General features: G+C 38.5%; 1 protein-coding gene across 1 annotated transcript in view; it reads left to right on the plus strand.

The window, feature by feature from the left end:
• Window positions 1-969: 969 nt before the first annotated feature.
• L3MBTL3 (L3MBTL histone methyl-lysine binding protein 3) overlaps window positions 970-20980 on the plus strand; it is a 78435-nt gene continuing 58424 nt past the window's right edge. The window contains exons 1-9 of the mRNA XM_052645686.1: window positions 970-1071; window positions 8937-9048; window positions 9423-9497; window positions 10964-11123; window positions 12257-12389; window positions 14161-14245; window positions 15852-15943; window positions 18027-18131; window positions 19674-19809. Coding sequence (XP_052501646.1) covers window positions 970-1071; window positions 8937-9048; window positions 9423-9497; window positions 10964-11123; window positions 12257-12389; window positions 14161-14245; window positions 15852-15943; window positions 18027-18131; window positions 19674-19809 — 1000 coding nt within the window. The remainder of the gene's footprint in view (window positions 1072-8936; window positions 9049-9422; window positions 9498-10963; window positions 11124-12256; window positions 12390-14160; window positions 14246-15851; window positions 15944-18026; window positions 18132-19673; window positions 19810-20980) is intronic.

Genomic DNA, 20980 nt, shown 5'->3' on the forward strand with positions numbered 1-20980 from the left:
TTTCCAGAGTTTGTCTGGGCAAAGCTAGAAAATATGCATATTTCTAAAGCAAAGTGCATCATGGAATCATAATGATACTTCCATTCAGATTTAGGACCCATTGATCTTTGACCACTTGTCAGTGACACCAGTGTAACTACTTACTTGTTTTATCCCATACCACACAGACAGCAGCCTCAGAGTAACAGTATCAATACTACCACAAGTGGGTATATGATTATGAAAAAGTTTGTTTTTGAATTTTTTTTTTTAAATGAAAGAAAGTTAAAAGTATTATCACAGTGTAGCTACCCAAACTGGTTATCTTAACATAGCCCTATTATGTTTGCTTTACATTTTGAGACTGTTTTCCTATTTCTAAGAACATCAGTTTGGCACCTGTTTCAATTAAGTTAAATAAATAAGTTTATTGAATCAATCATACTGTGTATTCATTGTGTTGATAGAACAGACTTAATTGACAAATTTAGTGTAGATGGCATTCAATAATGGACTGAATTTTCTTGTTCTTTTCATCTTTTTTTAAAAAATCTCAATGGCCTTTCTTTTCTTTTTCAACATGTTATATTGGGTACTCTCCTTTATGCACATCTACTCTCTTTTCAAAGTCTTAGAGGGGAAAGAAAAAACTTAGAGGGTGAAGAATTCTATCCATATGTGATCAAGACTTTTTGTTTTAAGTGAGTATGCTATGAAACCGTTAATTCCTTTTCTAACAATGGCAAAGGTTTACCATGGTACTTTTTGTTTAAACTAGAACTTATTTTCTCCCATAATATACTTTAGATTACACTCGAAAAAATGTTTCTGAAGCAGGTATTTCTAAATCTCTGGATGTGGGACGTTGTGACCAAGAAAATTATGTAGTTAAGGGAAACTGAAGGAATGACCACTGAAATAAAAATTGATTTGCATGTAGACTATGTGGTACTATGCCCTTTTTTCCTTTTCCAGGTTAAAAAATAAATCATGACTGAATCCGCCTCTAGCACAAGTGGTCAAGAATTTGATGTATTCAGTGTTATGGATTGGAAGGACGGAGTAGGTACATTACCAGGAAGTGACTTAAAGGTAAGCTGTCTGTATTGCATATAACTGTATATGTGTGTATATCTGTGTTTATTATGAAAATGAATTTGAGCACATATGTGACATAAGGATTAAAAGCATTAAGCATAGGTGTGTGTAGGTGTGTTCAGTTGCTTCAGTCGTGCCTGACTCTTTGCGACCCTATGGACTATAGCCTGCTAGACTCTTCTGTCCCTGGGATTTTCCCAGCAAGATTACTGGAGTGCGTTGCCATGCCTTCCTCCAGGGGATTTTCCTAACCCAGGGATTGAATCTGCATCTCTGGTGTCTCCTGCATTGCAGGCGAATTCTTTACTGAAGCACAGTGGCTATAGTTTTGTATGATTTTTGTTCCTCTGCCTCTCAAGACAATACACGGCTGGTGGGTTGACAGACGCCTTTGTCATTTGGGGTGGGGAACTAAGAAATCCTTCTGCAATCTGTACTCATTTTGTAGAAATTAATGTATAGTTTCAAGGAAGATTGTTTCAGGATTTCTATGGCTAATAAATTTTAAGAATGGTAGACTTAGAAGGCCTAGCTTTGTATATGTTTTGTAGAGACGGGCTTTGTAACTGAAAAGCTACACTCCCTGTGTCCTAGTTTTTTTTATGTAAAAACTGGATAAAGCTAAAATACCGAATAAACAGGACTGTTCACCTCCCTTAAATTATTTATACTGTAAACTGTGAATATGGATTTTTGTATAATCACTTGTTCGGAAGCTGGTGCTTCTGTAAATAAGACTGCTTTTGTAAAACTGAGAACTCTCTTCAGAGAGCAGTGCTTCAGTCCGCTTCTTTTCTAGGTGCTCACCCTGCCCCCTTTCCCCGGCAGCCCCCGCCCCCGCCTGAGCCACTCCAGGAGCATACCTGCTGCCCCATGGAACAGGGTTGTGCAAGCACCCTCCTGTCATTTCTAATTTGCTTTTGCTCTGATCCTATCTCTGGGACCTTGAACCTGTCTGTGGCCCTTTAGACTTCGTGTTTGTACTTGGTCACTTAGGTGTTTGAACTTCTGATCTCCCTGACTGTCTCTTGGCTTACCTCGCTAATGCTTGTCTTTCTTGCCTGTCTTGACTACAAATTCATGCACCCTAATACTGACTTCTTGGAATCTGCTCCCTTTTAGTGGCTACTTGACAAGTACCTGAGCCAAAACTTTTCTAGTTGATCCTCAGTGGTGAGATTTGGACAGTCTGCTTCTTGTTGGAAAAATACTTAGATTTTAGTTGGTTTTGGTTTAATTAGGTGCTGTGTGCCAACATATCTATCTGAGTTTAGCTTAACAAAAATATTGCAGTGAGGTTTAGTGAAATCTGGGAAGACGATCTGGTTTTTAGTGTTAGTTTTCTGTGACTTTGAACAAGTCAGTTAATCTCTTTGCGGCCAATTTCCTCTTTGGTAAAATAAGGAATTAAATGAATACCAAGGATTTTATCTGCTCTAACATTCTCCAAATGTTCATCTGGATTAGAGATGATGGAAATAGAGTGCTGAAATTTTTGAGAAAGAACAATTGTTTGAGATTCTGATAGTGTCAACCACATATTAGCTAAATGAGTTTTCTTTAAATTGAACTTCAGAATCTTTGGGATATAGGATCTATGTCATAAGCTGGTTATAAGGATTAAAAAGAAGTATCTGTAAAAAAAATTAACAAATTCTATCTTTTCTTGCTTTATGGTGTATTATGTAAACTATCTTTTTTATTGTTTCAGAGTCTTATTTTTCTTGTACATTTTTATCCTTATTCTGAATGGCTTTTTTTTGTATGTATGTCAGGTGGATGATGAAATTTATAATTTTTTTTCAGTTAGATTTTGATAATAGAGTGACGTCTCCATCCCTGAGAAATTCAGATTGCCTGAAGGTTTTTTAAGCAATGGATTTTAGGAATTAACCTATTACTTTTATAAAGGTAATCAGGTAATTAAGCCACTTAGTGGGTATTGTAAACTAGGTTATTTGATTTGACTTTTAGACTCATCTAATTACCTGGGTAATTGCCATGTACCCAGTTTACTTTATGTGCTGTTGACAGTTTGATACCCCACTTAAAATATAATTTAAAAAAACATTTTCTACTTTAGAACTCCTTTTATCCAAAGAGAGTCAAAGACTCACCAGTTGATTATATTGCTTCGGACTCACTTGCTCTTCATATTAAAATTTGAGTGGCTTAGAAGATCTGATTGAGAAATTTATTTTTTCACAATTAAGTTATTGGAAAGAACTTTAAGTAAATCATGAAATTTACTCTCCTGAATCATACTTTGCCTATTTGACCCTAGAAGCTTCCCTTTTTTTAATGGATGAAGGCATGTGGCTTTCCTAATGCGTAATCACTAAGACAACCAGCTGAAGTTAATTCAGGAAATACATAGAAGTCAGTTTCTTTTCATGGGAACAGGTTTTTATATGCTTCAGTTTATTGCCATTTTGAAAGAACTTTTCTCTGTAAAAGCCTCATGATTGCTGGCCAATCGAGTTACATCACTCTTCTGCTTAAAATCCTTAGCAGTTTCCTGTACCTTTCATGATAAAGTTCAAACCCCTTAAGTTCACCACAAAAGGTTTTTGGTGGTTTGACCATTACTTTTCTCTCCAGCTGCATCTTGTTTCACACTCCATGCCACCCTTTTCCTTTCCAGCCCAGTCAGCTCGTTCACACCTTGGTCTCTTTTTACTGGTCCCTGTTGCTGGAGTCCCCATTCCCCGCTTCCCACTGGGCTAAACAACCCTTATAGGAAGCAGCGTGCAAAAGCTCCTTTTTCGGGTGCAGCAGCAGAAAGAATAGAGAACTTATTCTCAGGTGGGCTCTTTGTTTCTTGTGCGTAGTTGCTCAGTTGTGTCCAACTACTTGCGACCCCACTGGCTGTGTAGCCTGCTAGGCTCCTCTGTCCATGGGATTTTCCAGGCAAGAGTACTGGCGTGGGTTGCCTTTTCCTTCTCCAGAGGATCTTCCCGGCCCAGAGAGTGAACCTTTGTCTCCTGTGTCTCCTGAATTGCAGGTGGATTCTTTACCCACTGAGCCATCAGGGATTGGCCCTAAGCCTTTTATTTTAAGTCACTTATTTAACCCATTCGAGGCAGTTTCTGTCACTGATGTTAGTTTACAGATGAGTTAAACAGAGGCCTGGGGTGGTTAATGTCACTTGCTCAAGGTCAGACAGTTAGTTATTGGTAGAACTGGGTCTTAAAACCAGGCTTTTCTGATTTTAAAATGGATTCTCTTACACTGTTATTCTTCAGTCTAACAAGAGAAATGTTTTCATATCAAAAGAGATGAAAGGCAAATGTTAACAGCAGTTTAGAGGCAGTATTATGTTAGCTGGAGGGATCAGGAGGGTTTTGGAAACAGATGTCATGTGAGCTTTCAGGTGCCTGAAAAGAGGTAGGAGTCTGTGAGGACTTTTTGGGATGGGGATGGGAGAAGGGAGAGAGAGGGACATTCAGAAAGGGGGTCAGCATCAGCAAGTCCAGTATAGGGGAGACCAGGAAGGGTCCGCTGGTCCTCTTGGAGTCATTAACAAGACATTTTCACTTAAACAAGCTTTGGAAACTTCACTGTTGTCTAATTGTTATTTTAAAATGCACATCAGTGTTTGTAGATTAATATCTCAGGGCCAGCTGTAAGAGCAGGCAGGCAACTTAAGTGGTGAGGCTAGTGGAAAGATGCACGGTAGGGCTTGCTGTCCCTAAGCAGCTCTCTACCTAAACTTCTTATACGATTTCCAGAATTGATCCACAGAGAATTATTCCTCTGTGTCATAAGGATTTAGCCTTCCAGCTTCCCTCAGTAAAATGTCGGTACACTCCCAACAGTGATATGCATCTTATCTCGAAAGAATAGTTGCCACTTAACTGGGAGCAAGACCCAGCAGCAGTGATGCAGAAACCCAACTGGAAAATTCACTGCACTCTTTGTGCAGGGTTTTGCCTTGTCTTGATTGGCGTTCAGAACAGTTTAGTTACTAAATATCTTTGCCCTTAAAACAGATTGGTAAGTAGAACTCACATTTATTTCAATGTCGTAAGTAATAAAAACAGGAATCTCAGCAGTGTCTTTTAATGATCTGTTATTAAAGACAGGCACAAATAGGCTAAAGATCCTTTGTCTCTATAAACAAAAATAAAGAAGAGAATGAATTAAAGGTAGCTTAAGCCAAGAGAAACAAGTAAACCTTCTCAACCCCTTAAATATTTCAGGCATAATTGTTTTCTGATTGACCTCTATGTATCCACTAACAGAAAAAGTTAGTCTCAACTGATATGCTTGATTTGCTTTATAAAGCCCTTTATAAAGTTTGTAATTTTTGCGTTCTTGAGTGTAGAATGGAGTCAGTTGCTAATTTTTTTATACTGCTTTTAAGGTGTCTAGTTTAAAAGAACCAATAACCTGAAAAAAAAAAGTGATTTTGTCAAGTTTCTATGGTTCCAGCACCATTCATAGAATGTTACCAATTTCAGACTTTGAGCATATCATAGGATACTTTAAAAACACTTTGAGGTTAATGTTTTATTATAAGTTACAGGTGTACAATTTAGTGATTTGCAATTTTAAAAGGTTATAGTCTACTTATAATTATTAATATTGGTTATATTTCCCCATGTTGTACAATATATCCTTATAGCTTATATTGTACCTAATAGTTTATAACTCTTAGTGCCCTACCCCCCTGTTGTCTTGTCCCCTTTCCTTCTCCCCACTGGTAACCAGTACTTTGTTCTCTATATCTGTAAGTATGTTTCTTTGTGTTATATTCACTAGTTTGTTGTTGTTTTTAGATTCCTTATATGAGTGATACCATATACCATGTGTCTTGACTTGTATCACTTACCATAATGTCCTCCAAGTCTATCCATGTTGCTGCATATGGCAAAATTGCGTTCTTTTTGTGGCTGCATAGTTTTCCATTGTGTGTGTGTGTGTGTGTGTGTGTGTGTGTGTGTGTGTGTGTGTCACATTTTCTTTATGCATTCATCTGTTGATGGACACTGAGGTTGCATCCATATCTTGGCATTGTAAACAATGCTGCTATTATCATTGGGGTGCATCTATGTTTTAAAATTAGTGTTTTGGTTTTTTTGATATATTCTTAGGAATGAAACCATTGGCTTATATGATAGTTCTGCTTAATTTAGGTCTTTGAGAAACTTCCATAGTGTTCTCTGCAATGAGTACACCAAGTTACAGTCCCACCGAAGTATGGGAGGGTTTCCTTTTCTCCACATCCTTGCCAACATTTATTTGTATCCAGTTTCATGATGGCTGTTCTGACAGTTGTGAGGTGATGATACATACAACGACTGGTTTTGATGTGCATTTCCCTGATGATTAGCGATGTTGAGCATCTTTTTATGTGTCTATTGGCCATTCATATGTCTTTTTTGGGAAAATGTTCTGCTCATTTTTTAATTGGGCTGTTTGTTTTTTGGTGTTGAGTTGTATGAACTGTTTAGATACATGGATGTTAACCCCTATTGGTCATATTATTTGTAGATATTTTCTCCCATTCAGTAGGTTATCTTTTCCTTTTGTTGATGATTACTTTTGCACTGTGCAAAGCTTTTACATTTAAATAGGTGCCCCCCTTTGGGCTTTTATTTCTTCTGTGTTAGGAGATAGATCCCCCCAAAATATTCCTATAATTTATGTCAGACAGTGTTCTGCCTGTTTTCCTTTAGGAGTTCTGTTTTTTTTTTTTTTTCCCCCAGCGTTACAGGATCCCTTTAAACTTAATGAACCCTATCCACAGATAAATCAATGTCTGCCCTTAACCATAATTTTGCATTTATTTCATATGATTTATCAACCCTGAAGTCCATCCATGGGTCCCCGGCTTACAGGAGTTAACTGTGTTCCTAAGTGCTTTGCATTTTTACTTTGTGCTTAGACGTAGGTCGGTTACTGGCAGTGACTATTAGGAGAAGGAAGAGATAACTGGAATTAAATGTTGTTCTGTGGGAACATTATCTTTTAACTGTAAAAGTGAGCCTAAAACTCCCAGGTGTCACGGGTCTGAATTTTGATTTGAAGATTCCATTCAGCTGCGCTCTCTTTCTCAGTGTTTGAAATGCCAGGGTGTAGTTTAGCAGCAGTCTGAAAATTTGAACCACAGAAGACTTTCTGTGCAATGTAAGTGTTTTGTACTGTTTCCCACATTTTGTATTAATATTTATCAAAAAGCTTAAATTAACATCAGCGTGTAATAAAAGTAAACTTACTTACCTGGGCTAATGCCAGTTTTTTTAAAATTCCATTCAGAATTGATTTTCCACCGTCATTTTTAACGTCATTAATTAATAATCATGATGGCTTGACTTTTCTACTCTTGCCCAGTAGATGGTACTATCAGCTTTATTTTCAAATATTCTGGTTTCAGTGTTGATCATTTAAAACTTTATTTTTTCCCCACAAGTCCTTCCCAATTGACTTTTTACCACTTCTTAAACTGACATTTGTAGGTGAATCCACAGGTTTAGTATATGCATGCTACCTGGGAACTTGTATCTGAAATATAGAATAGGGAGAAAACATTTTCACTTTCCATAACTATGTCACTTGTTCTATCTAGAAAGCTTTTAATAATTGTGGACCATGTGCAGAAAATTGTTTAAGGTGCTGTTTTCACTGGGTGGAAAGAATAATTAGTTGTAAATTTGGCTGAAGATTTTTCTGACTTGTAGCCTGAACCTAGTTTGATAAAATTAATCATTCTGTTGGCATGTTGACCAAATAGATTTTTAGGTTGGAAAATAGAAGGCCTCATTTTAAATACTGCATATTTGCATGTTCATATATATTTCTGGGAGCTATCTAAAAACTTTAAGCCAATGTTTTATGATTCTTTTGAATTTTGAGCTTTCTAGCTCTTTGTCCCCTGGTAAAATTAGTGAATCTCTTATGTCATTCTGTTTTATGGGAAAACAGAAGGAATACAGGATGACTTTGACTCTTATAAATGTGAGTCAACCTAGCTGTTTCAAAGAGGATGGGGCACCTGCACACAGGTAGTGGTTCAAAGCCTTCCACACATTATGCCCAGTATGATTCCACATAGGATGCCCATGAGATTGCAGAAGAATATTTGGTTTGAGGCTTGCCATGAGAGGAGGTGAGAGGAAATTTTCAATATTTGGGGTCCAGAATACCCATGAAATCAAAATGCTCTTATACTTTTTAGAAGTAAACTTGGCCTGGGGCTAGTAGACTTGTTCAGATCTCTCAGATATTACCAGTTGTTTGGGAGGACTAGAAGTGAATGACTATAATGGAGAATTCTAAAGAGCAGTGAAAGAAAGGAAATATAGAGCCTGGGCGGAGGGAGGAGGGGGGTCCCATGACTTACGCTTCAGCCTTCCTTCTTCACATCTTGGAATACGGAGATAGGATGTACAAGTCAGAATTTCTAAAATGGTAATTTTTCCTGCTCTTTGAACTAGGTAAACTTGGGTGAGACAAGTTGATTCCTGGGAAAACAGTAATTTTGCTTTTACTAACTTTAATTATTAAATAAACTGTAATATGAAATGTGAAAAAAAAAAGCCTGAGCCAAAAAAACAGTATTTGAAATTGCGAGCCATAGAAGTGAGCTGGCAACTCCACGGGACAGTGCAAAGATGGTGGTTTGTGTCGTTCAGAAGCGCTTTGCCGCTTGTTCTGCTCCCTCTTCCCAAAATTCCAGACTTGTTAAATGCAAAGGTTTTCATAGTGGTAGTGAGTTTATCTGGATATAATTGGGGCTTATCTGAATATAATTGTTGAAATTAACTCTTAAAATGTAGACTCTATGTGCCAGCCTTTAAATGGTGACAGTTCTGAACACTTTTATAAATTCTGCCTCTTTCTTCTGTTGCTGCTAGTTCCGTGTAAATGAGTTTGGAGCCCTGGAAGTTATTACAGATGAGAGTGAGATGGAAAATGTTAAAAAGGCAACAGCGACTACAACTTGGATGGTACCGACTGCTCAAGAAGGTAAGCGCGGGTCATCTGCATTGTCTTTTCTCTTGTGTTTTTGGAGAGTTTTTAATGTAAGACTATCTAAGGTTTTATAATAGGCTGGAACTTAGAAAATCCTGGGTGATCTTCATGTCACATATTCTTAGGTAAATTTCTATGATGAAACTGATATGGAACCAGCTTTAATATTTTTGAAATAACTGTTAAGTGTCTTCTTTCCTCAAGCCAGATCTGTCATAGCACAAGGTTAATTGAAAATTACCAAGTAAATTCATGTTGTAATAGCTTACCCAGGTGATTTAGCCAAAAGCCTGCCACTTTTTTCTCATCTGCTCCGATGGTTGTAACTAACACCTATATGCTGATGACTCCTAAATCTATATCTCCAGCCCCGACCTCTCCCCCGAGCTCCAGGCCCGTATTTCCACCTGCCTACTGGACATCTCCACCTGGATGTCCCACAGGTACCTCAAACTCCACATGTCTAAAATGCGATTCATTTTCTATTTCTTTCTCCCCTCCCTCAACCTGCTTTTTCTTCTGTAGCCCGTAATATCAGTTGATGGTAGCACCATCCCTCCAGTGGACAAGCAAGAAATCTAGGAGTCATCCTGAATTTGGTCTCTCCCAGCCCATAGCCTATTACTGAATCCTCTTGGTTTTTGTTTTCTAAATATGTCTCAGATCTGGCCTTTTCTACTTATTATCACTGCCGCTGTCTTATTTTAGGCCCTTATCACCTCTCACTTGAACCACTGCAGACATCTCTTAAAAAAATCCCTCCGCTTCTGATCTCCCCCAATTTATCCAGCACACTGAAGTCAGAGGAACTGATGTAGATTGCTTATCTGACACTTCAGCAACTTCTTATTGTCTCTTTAGCAAAACATACAAAGATCTGGGTGACCCACACCCACCTGCTTGCTTTTGTCTCTTTGCTCTCTGTTCTGTTCTTTGTACGCTGTGTTCTGGCAGGGCCAGCAGCACTGAATTACATAGAATTCTCCCAGGACTATGTGGTTTCAGGCTTCCTTGCCTTTGCTCACACTGTTTCTTCTGGCCAGGATGCTGTTTCTGTCTTTGTCCAGTTGGTAAATTCCTCTTTGGCCTTCAAAACTCTATTGAGGCTTTCTATCAGAAAATCTTTTCTCGAACTACCCACTGCCCCCCCACTGTACCCCCCCACCCCCCTACCCCCACCCCAGGCTGGATGAGTCACTTCTTCCTCTGCACTGCTTCTGGAACTTGTTCATGCTTCAATTATTGCATGTATCACATTTTATTATAAATATTGGTTTTCTTGCCTGTCTTCTCTTCTAGACTGTGAGCTCTCTTGGGCAAGGTCTGTACTGTCATTATCAGTATCTAGCATAAATGGGTGCCTAATAAGTGTTTGCTGAATGAATGATTAGCCTAATGATTCAGACGAAAGGAAATGTGGACTCCTAGACAATATGGATAATTATGATTCAGGAGATCGGCTACATTAAAAGGAAAATAGAAAGATGATTCAGCCCATTAACTAAAATTCATCAAAAACATTATATAACATAGATAACTCTTTAAATTTTGTCAAAAAGATAACAGCTGAAAAGGATTCTATGGATGGACAATTTCATCTTCTGAATTTAGTGACTAATGAAATTTTCTTCATTTTACTTTGAACTCTGTAGAAAAAGCATTAGACAAGCTTTTGCTTGTCTTTTCTCCAGATGTTTTTGTTATGTAAGTGATTTGAGTGATCCCGGTTAAGCCCATCCACCTCTCCCTCCCAAAGGACTGGTCAGTGTTCATTCATTCATTCAACAAACATTATCCTTTTTATTGTGTTGCTAACAAAATTATTAGAAGAAAAAGTGTAAATGTATTTTGCCACGATTTCTGTCATGGTTTTAAGTTTGTTTTTTTTTTTCTTCTTTTCATCTTCTAGTCTTTTCTGAGAAGACTGGAATGCCTTTCAGGCTGAAGGACCCAGTGAAAGTAGAAGGGCTTCAGTTCTGTGAAAATTGTTGTCAATATGGCAACGTAGATGAGTGTCTTTCTGGAGGAAACTACTGCAGCCAGAATTGTGCTCGACATATCAAAGACAAGTAGGTTTTTGCCCACTTTCCATTTATAAAATGAGTTTTAGAGTCCAAGGCCCTGGTGCTTGAGAATAGAGAGGTTTAGTGTTCTCTGATGTCTGTCTTCCAAATGCCTTCTCCCCCACTCCACCCCACCCCTCAAGACTTTCCCTTTGGAGACACGTGGACCCTGATCCCACTACTGGACCAGGTGGCTTCAGTCTGAGTTCAGTTACACTGCTCATGTCCTACCTGCAATACAGTCTTGGCCTCTTTCTTTAGTCTTTTGTTTACATTAATTTGCTCCCCAGCCAAGAGTATTTAGATCTCTTTGGGCTACATACACATTTTAGTGATACTGATGCTTGTGAAAATGTACTTGGGTTTAAATTTTGGGAGTTCTTAGGTAATTCAGCTAAAACTCCATGAATGAAATACAGCTTCCCCTGACTGAGCATCCACTGAATGGCCACAGTGTCTTGTAATTGTGTCTCTGTGGTTCTCAGGACAGACCGAGGATTCTGAGACAGGGCCATCAGCTGTGACTGATGGTGGTGTGATTGCCTTGGGAGACTCTGATGAGGTCAGCTTATCACTAACAAGGTGTATTTCCTGCATATACTTGTGTACTGCAAATAAATGACTTGGTATTTATGTTCTAGTGGAGTTTCTCATGTATTTTAATCAGCACAGGCTGGGGAATTGTCTGGTTTTGTTGGCCATCTGGTATTTTGCTAAATTACGTTTGGCCTTTTTTGATTGAACTTGGCATTCTCAATAATTGCTAGATTGTTGCTTTAAAATTGCCACCAAAAACTAGGATAGCTTCTCATAATCGATTCTTTTATTAGTATGGATGGTAGCTGTGAAAAACCAATGATTTTAAACTTGTTAGAACCTGTTTCACCTGTAGGTGAATCATTAATTACATAATTATAATAAATAGTTATATAAATTCTTATATAAGCTAATTTCCACTTTCTATCATGACAGTGTCATTCATGATTTTGGTCTGAAGTGTCTCTTAGCTATGATATTCTAATACATACACATTTATCCTCCTGGTTAAATATTGTCAAAAGGTTTTTGGATTGCTAATCAGCATGCAGATATTTGATGGGTATTGTTTCCTAGTCACTCTTTTGGGTTTATGAATTCAGCAGAGATCAGAAGGAAGAAAGGGACATGGGAGAAGACAACGAGGAAGAAGATTCTAAGTGTAGTAGGAAGAAAAAGCCAAAGTTATCTCTGAAAGCCGACTCCAAGGAGGAAGACGAGCGGGAGGATGAGATGGTCAGTACCCACAGGGCTGCTCCTTCTGCAGGTAGCACCAGGATTTCAGTGCTGCTTCTGTGACCTTGTTTTACCATCAGCAGAGTGCCCACCACTATCCTGTGTGTCACTGTCCTCATCTCATGATGAGAATAATAAATAGTATAGTACCCTTCCCTCAGGGTGAAGAAGTAGGAAGTCCTCAAATTGATTGCTGGAGTGAGAGAGTCACTGGCAGAACCTTCAGTTCCACAAATTAATTTTAAATTCTTCTTGACAGCAAAATGCCAGTCTCATTTTGGTAAATTGCAGACAGATCTTATAATACTATGCGAGTAGGTAGAAAATGGCAGATAAATGTCAGATATATTTAGGGAAAACTAATTCAAAATATGCTAATTAAAACATAAACATCTCATCTCTCAAGTATTTATTAGTAACTCTATATGAAAAGACAACTTTGAAGTCTCAAAGCATTTTCCTTGCGATCAATACTGAGCAATGATTATTGGTTAGTCACTGTTTTAGGAGCTGGGAATGCAGAGATGAATAAGATGGCAGAAGGACAGGATCTTTTTTCTCAGGGACATACAGTAAACCACTGGGGGAAATATCAGCCTGTGATAAGCGCTATGATGAGAAGCACAATAGAGCATTGAGATAATCTGACTGTTTTAAGCTGGGTTATCAGGAGGCCTCCCAGGGGAGGGTGGCTTGGACAGTATGATCTGAATAAGGAGGCTGATGTAAAGTTGGGAGTAAGGAGCTCTGCAGGGCAATGGAATTGTTTGGGGAAAAGACCATAATGTAAAAACATGTGTAAGCACGCTTTGTTTAAGGAAATAAGACAAGGTTGCTGAGCCTTGAAGGCTAGAGAAGAGTGGAGTAAGATGAGACTGAAGAGTTCTCTGCAGTCCAGGGCTTTATGGTAAACCAGAGTCATGAGTTGTCACTTTACTCTGAGTGTGCTGGGAAGCCCTTGGAAAGTAGAGGGCAAGGGGAATACTTTGATACGATGTTTTAAAATGATCACTCCAGCTTTGACATGTGAGAACAGAGTAGAATCAGGGAAACCAGCTGGAAGCTTATTGTAGTAGACTAAATAAGAGGGCTGTTTAAGATAGAGGGCAGTGGTTTTGAGACAGTTGGCAGGGTATGTGAGGGAGCGAGAAGAATGAGAGATAACTCCTAGCTTTTTGGCTTGAACTGTTGACTGGAATCATACCATTTCTTGAGAAGGGGAAGGCCAGAGTAGAGTATAGAACTTAGAGTACTTTGGCCATCATGCATTTGAGATGCTTACTAGATGTCCAAGCGAAAATCCCAGGTAGGCATCCGGATACATGGGTATGGAGTCAGAGCTCGAGATATAAATAGGGGATATTTAGCAGACAGATGATCTTTCAAACCTAAGGAGAGTGATTGGATAAAGAAGAGAAGGGGATTAGATGGCAGGAGATGTCAGCAAAGGGACCAAGAAAGAGGGGCGGTGAGGTACCAGGGGACCCAGACCAGAGAGGTCAAGGAGCTGAAAGAAGAAAGCGTTTCAAAGAGGTGGGAACAGTATCTGTGCTATAACAGAGTGTAATTCTTGGAAATATTCTTATTTTGTAAGGACCTCAGGCCAAGAGCAACAGAGTTCTCAAGTGACCTATATTCTTACTTTCTTTCAAAGTTATGAAGTGAAACTGAAGAATAGTGCAAAAAAAGGCTTTCTGACAGCTCTCTAACTTTTCATTGATGCCAATTTCATGAACTTTTAAAAATCATAAAGTTTTCTGCCTTATTGTAGGAAAACAAACAAGATGGGAGAATTCTGAGGGGTTCACAGAGAGCCCGAAGGAAAAGACGAGGTGATTCGGCTGTATTAAAGCAGGGTGAGTTGATGCAAGGAAGGTTTTACTTGTAATTTTCTGAAGTTGAAAATATTTCACACAGGCAGACATTTTAGTCTTAATTGTAATGCACACTATGGCAGTTAAAGGATTGTTTGGGGATTTTCTTTGATTAAATTGCGTCAATAAAAGTTGGAGTTTAGAAGAAGTAGAAAAAGGCGAAGGGAAAGTGGAAATTAGCAAGTTTCAAGCAGTGTCAGGGAAAACTTGAGATCATTTTCTGTTATTTATTTTTCCACCAGGTAGGTTTCTTTTACTTCTGCACTTTGACTAAAACCTCTGGTCTTACTCATTTCATAAAATTTTAGATTTTTTTTTTTTTAATGTTTTCTCTCAACCATAACTTCCTGACACAGTACCCTTTTTTCCTTTCTGTATTTCTCGAGGAACACTTTATTCTCTGAGGAATCTAGAGCTTAGGCTTTGCCCTTCAGAACTTGGTGGGCTAACTTGCTGCCTTATTCATCCTGGACCTTGGGTTGTCTCCCCAGAAGCTTCTGTGTGCCCTGCTAGGCTGTGTCGAAGGACCTGCCACATCTACACGGCTGGTCTTCCATGTTAGGTCACTGTACTTTGCACAGTCCCATCCTGACCTGCCAATCACATTGTCCCCGTGAATCAGGGCCTGAACTCAGTGCTTCTCTTCAGGGCTTAACCACATTCCTCTCTTGTTCGTCTCTTAAAAACACTTTGAGGTGTTTCTACTTGCATCAAGCACACAGCCTAACTTCTACATTTGGATGGCCTTCTGAATTTCATCACTGACATTAAAGGGAGCAAAGTCTCAGTTGGTCTGCACTCTGCCTCTTTGTCCTTTCTGTCCCTTCCCCTTCATTGCTGCTACCCTCGGGGCTCTGGCCCTTCAGTGGCCTTGTTGCTTCAGTCATTTCCCTCTCTCAGCTCTTCCATTTTCTTCCTCTTCATGTGCTTTATCATTGCCTGTTCTAAGCTCATCTCCAAATATCTTTCCCTCAATTTTAAAACCCATCAAGCCTAACATTATATATCCTTTCTTCATTTTTTGTTAAATTAACCCCAAATAAAATTGCTGTAGACTCCATATCTTTATCATTTGTGTGTTCTTTTGCAACTTAAAATTTGGCCTTGGATGTATTGATTTCTTTTTTACCCCCCTTTCTCCAAGTTAGCAGCCAGTCCCTAAGTTACTCTGTGCACTGACCTTTTCTCAGTTCTCAGCTTCTTGATTCATTAGGAAAAAACTTTGGAGCATCCTGCTCCTAGACACTTTCGCTTGCTGAGCTTCCATGATTCTGGTCTATCTTGGCTTCCTACTGCGTCTCCTTTATTTACTTTAGTACTTTACTTTAAGTACTTTAAGTTTTTAAAAGTACTTTAAGTTTTTCTGTTCCTTTCTTCTTCACTCATTCCTGGATATACACATAGTTTACTTTTTAGCTCTCATTTCTTTAGAAGAGGAGTCAGGGAAAGAAATTGAGAAATATCCATCATGGAAATAAGAGAAGAGCCAGGCCTGGGGGTAGTTAGAAAGTAAGAGTTCACAGTAAGTATCCTGCTCTGATTTCCTAGATTTGGAAATTCGGTCAGTTTAGTCTCACTTGCCTTTCAGGTTTGCCTCCTAAAGGAAAGAAAGCTTGGTGCTGGGCGTCCTACCTGGAAGAGGAGAAAGCTGTGGCCGTGCCGGCAAAGCTGTTCAAGGAGGTACCCACCCTTCTAGAAGGCATTGTGCATAAGGGCAAAGGAGCTGGAATGCTGGTCTGGGATTAGTATTGCCGTTTCTACTGTCTGTCTAGGAAATGTGACTTGGGATAATTTTTCAAACATTGTTTTTCATATGTGGAGGGGGACCTTAGAGGGTAACTATCATCATATATGCACACCTTCCCTAGGGCCACATGCATGGGCACACAACACACATACAAATACAGACCTACAGACAGACGCTGTTTTCTGTCAACAATCGTTAGGCTTTCATGCATTGATTTGCAGAAGGATGCTTCTATTACTACTGAAAAACTAATAGATAAAGAAAAACTAGCCTAAAATATCATGGCTTTGAGAGAATAAAAATGACTGACTAGGGTTTGCGTAATATAACAGAACATAAAAAAAACATTGTTATATTAACCACAGTAAAAATCTTTTATCAGAAGTGCGTTAAGATCAGAAAAGTAGCTCTGAGTAGGAACTGCTGTCACTGGGCTAAACCAGGGATCAGCAAACTTTTTCCATAAAGGGCAATAGAAAATCTTGTAGGCTTTATGGAGTATATGGTCTTATTTATAAGAGCTTAACTCTGTTCTTGTAATGAAAGCAGCCATAGGCAATGTATATACATGGCTAATATTCCAGTAAAATTTAATTCACAAAGACAGTGGTTGGCTGGTGTGTCCCATAGATCGTAGTTCACTGACCTTTGATTTAAATGATTTAATTATATATCACATGCTATATAGTAAATCTGCCATCAGTACTTTGTTACATACATATTAACATACCATTTTTAAGAAGTGGTGAATATTCAATAACAATTTTTTTTGAAAAGTGGTGAATAGTAAATGTTGGGATGATTACATTTACATTAAGACTATTTAATTCAGATATGATAGCAATTGCATATGACTTGTTCCGTATAATTATTTTTTGCAACTTTGGTCCTTTGCATAATAGACTTTTTTACACTTTAAACAGTTTAAATACAGTTAATTATTTGAATCAGCAATACATTCATATGATTCAAAATATAAAGTGCTATAAGAAAATTACGTGTACATATAAGCAATATATAGGCAAATCTTCCCCCTACCTCAAATCTTCCTCCTCCTGTCATGTCATCACATGATGACGTATGTCACATACTGTTTTGAACTTCGCTTTTTTGTCTGAGTTTGGAGATTATTCCGTCTCAGGTCATCTACCCACTTCATCAGTCTTTTATACTCATACATAGTATTCCATCTTATGTTTGTTCCATAATAATATAAACTGGTCCATACTGTGGTTGACATAAATGTCATATAGGTATGTCATATATATATCACATGAGTGTTACACACATACATGTGTCAGTCAGTAGAGACCAGCTTAAGTTATTATGGGACAGACATAAGATGAAATACTATTTGTATATATGGACTGTGAGTGTGCTCAGTCATGTCCGACTCTTTGCAACCCCATAGACTGTAGCCCGCCAGGCTCCTGTCCATGGAATTTTCCAGGCAAAAATATTGGAGTGGGTTGTCATTTCCTTCTCCACTATGTGGAATATATAATATATATACATGAATCTTTTGCTAAGTAAATGCTTTAGTGAATAGCCTCATACATTGCTCATTTTGCACTTATGTGGCTATCTCTGTTGGGTAACTTCCTAGGACTGAAATTGCTGAGTCAAAGAGAATGTTCTTTTTTATAGATCTCAGGAGATTGCTAGAGGTTGTACAAATTTATATCCCTATTAGCAATGTATTTATACATCTCTTTCCCTAGAGCTTTGCTAGTGTACTGTAACCAAACTTTTAGATCTTTATCAGTCTGATAGGTGGAATCTATTTTATTGTAATTTTACTTTGTATGACTCTTATGGGGGAGGTTGATCATCTTTTCGAATATGTAAAACATTTGAATTTCCTTTTCTGTCACCTCATTGCTTTGTCCATTTTCACATGAGATGATTCAGTGATCCTTTTTTTTTTCCTGCATTTTTAAGAGCTGTTTATGACTTGGTTATATAGTCTTAAGAATGATTATCACTCACTAAAACTGCTGTCATTTTACATTTTAGTATCAGTCTTTTCCATATAACAAAAATGGGTTTAAAGTTGGCATGAAACTAGAAGGCGTGGACCCTGAACATCAGTCTGTGTATTGTGTCCTGACTGTGGCTGAGGTAAGCTTTGCCTCATCTTTATTTTAAAAATAAAATAGTGCTTATAGGGTTTTAATAATGGGAAAAGATGCCATTTGTTGAACACTTCCTTTATGCCAGGCACAGTACTTAGTGTTTTGTAAACATTACCTCATTTAATCTTTGCAAGAAACCTTTTTCATCCCTGTTCTATAGATGAAGGAATTGAGGCTCAGAGAGGTTAAGTGAGGTATACAAGATCACACAGCTTCAAAGTAGTAGAACCACAATTTGACCCTGGTCCATTTGACACCATAGCCTTTGCCATACCATGTTCCTTGACATAAGAGACAGACCAACAGATATTTGTATTATTTTTAGTATTTCAAGGTATCTCTGAAGTTTTTTAGGAAAAAATGTCCAAGTCAATTATGTGTATCTTAGTACAATATATGGACCTCCCTGGTGGCTCAGATGGTAGAGTGTCTGTCTACAATGTGGGAGACCTGGGTTCGATCCCTGGGTCGGAAAGAGTCCCTGGAGAAGGAAATGGCAACCCACTCCAGTACTCTTGCCTAGAAAATCCCATGGATGGAGGAGCTTGGTGCAGGCTACTGTCCATGGGGTCGCAAAGAGTCAGCATGACTGAGCGACTTCATTTTCACTTAGTACAATATATTACTGTTTAGAGTAATAGAGAACTCTTGAGAACTTTTTTTTTCCCTTTCCTTTGTGTGCTTGACTCGTTCTCTCCCTTGAGTTGGGGGAGGTATCTTTTAAAATTTACCTCCAAGAATCAGATGATCTTGTGTATTAGTTTTGCTTATAATTTTCCTTCAGTGACTTAGTGGTCTTGTAAGAAGTTTGGCTCCTATAGAACATAGAACCCATCTGCTGTGCTAATGGGAAGAAGATTGAGAGGCTGAACTTTTGCGAGCCTAGTGCCAAGCGTGACCTGGCAGAGGTTCCATAAACCCACGTGACTTTTTTAACTTAGAACTCCCCCAAGTGCCACCCTAATTTAAGCAGATGTGTGACCTCAGTGTTGGGCAGGGGTTACATAAAGTGAGTTCTCACCACATTCCAGGGATCCTGTTTCATTTAAGTATGAAGTGGGGAGGCTCTTCTTTCTCCCAATTCTGCTACTGGTGGAAAGGAGACTGTTGACTTCTCCCCATGTCTGCACCAGCCTTGGTCTGGCCAGATCTCACTGTGTGTAGAGCTTTGTAAAGGACAGCCAGCCAGCACTGAGCCAGTGCACAATAGGGCACCCACGCTGGGCCCCTGCAGGAGCTCTGCGCCCTGTGCTTGTACAACGCAGGGGATAAAGAGGGGAACTTGTCTACATGGGAGAATTATTCTTCACCCATATCCATGTGCTTCTAATGGCACTAGGGATGAGACCAGAACCCCCTAGCTCAGCTCTTCCCAGCGAAGTAACGTTTGCCCCTAGATTTTGTTATTTATTCACTTGTTTTTGTGGCTGTTAACAATGGTGCTGTAACATAATCCATATCATCCTTGAGATCATGTTAATTTATTTTTGTACATGTGCACAAATATTCTGTTCTTTACCTATTACAGGTTTGTGGATACCGGATAAAGCTGCACTTTGATGGATACTCTGATTGTTACGACTTCTGGGTAAATGCCGATGCTCTGGATATCCATCCAGTTGGGTGGTGTGAGAAAACTGGCCATAAACTCCATCCTCCAAAAGGTATTGTCACTTTTTAATTTCATATTTTATATTCTGAAAACACTTAATTTCTTATATTGTAATTTAGATTTTTGAGAATTCAGACTTTGTGGTTATTCAGGTGGGCCCAAATTTAAGCTTATTGTTCATGATGAGAAATGTTTATTAATCAGGTGGGCCCAAATTTAAGCTTATTGTTCATGATGAAAGATGTTTTTTAAAGTGAAAAAAATTAAAAAAATAGAACCCTACTTAAGAGAATAAATTATGTCCATGCACTTATTTGCATGTCACATAACACTTATTTGATACTTTGACTATAGGTTTTAGCTACAAACTTCTATCTCATACATACACACACACACACACACACAAAACACATACATGCATACCTTCTTGAAATAACTGATTACAAAATTATTTCTAACCTGTTTACATAACTAAGTGTGTTTACTGACATTTCAGTAAGTAAAAACCTTGAGAAACTATGCATTGAACTTATCTTAATATTTAAGAGATTGGAAAGGAGACTATAACACTGAAAAGCAATTTGGGTGAGGGTTGAACTAATAGTGATTACTCTTTCATTATTAAGTTTTTATATTACAGTCTGCCAGTGATTTTGCCTATTTCATGTTTACCAAATATCCAAGAATAACAGATTGTATCTTTTTCAGTTCATCTCTAGGGTATTTAATAATATCTTACTTCCTTTCTTTTCATGTTGCATTCAGTATTGTCTGCTTGATGTGAAAGAACCAGGTTACCAGTCTGATATTTTTGGTCTGTCACACAATTATTGGGGCTTCCCTGGTGGCTTAGATGGTAAAGCATCTGCCTCCAATGCGGGAGACCTGGGTTTGATCCCTGGGTCAGGAAGATCCCCTGGAGAAGGAAATGGCAACCCACTCCAGTACTCTTGCCTGGAAAATTCCATAGATAGTGTAGCCTGGCAGGCTACAGTCCATGGGATCGCAAAGAGTTGGACACAACTGAGCAACTTCACTGGCCACTACATCAGGATTATTGAGGTTTTTTGGGGGGGCGTGGAAGTGGGTTATTGGATTTTAATGGACAAGGCATCTTTTGGTTTTAAGTGAAAAATTAATGGCAGAATGGTATTTCCAGATAACTGAAGGATTGACCAAAAACACCTAGAAAAGAAGGATAAAAAAGAAAATATGTAAGCCTT

This window comes from Budorcas taxicolor, chromosome 9, assembly GCF_023091745.1.
Source record: "Budorcas taxicolor isolate Tak-1 chromosome 9, Takin1.1, whole genome shotgun sequence".
Lineage (NCBI taxonomy): Eukaryota > Metazoa > Chordata > Mammalia > Artiodactyla > Bovidae > Budorcas > Budorcas taxicolor.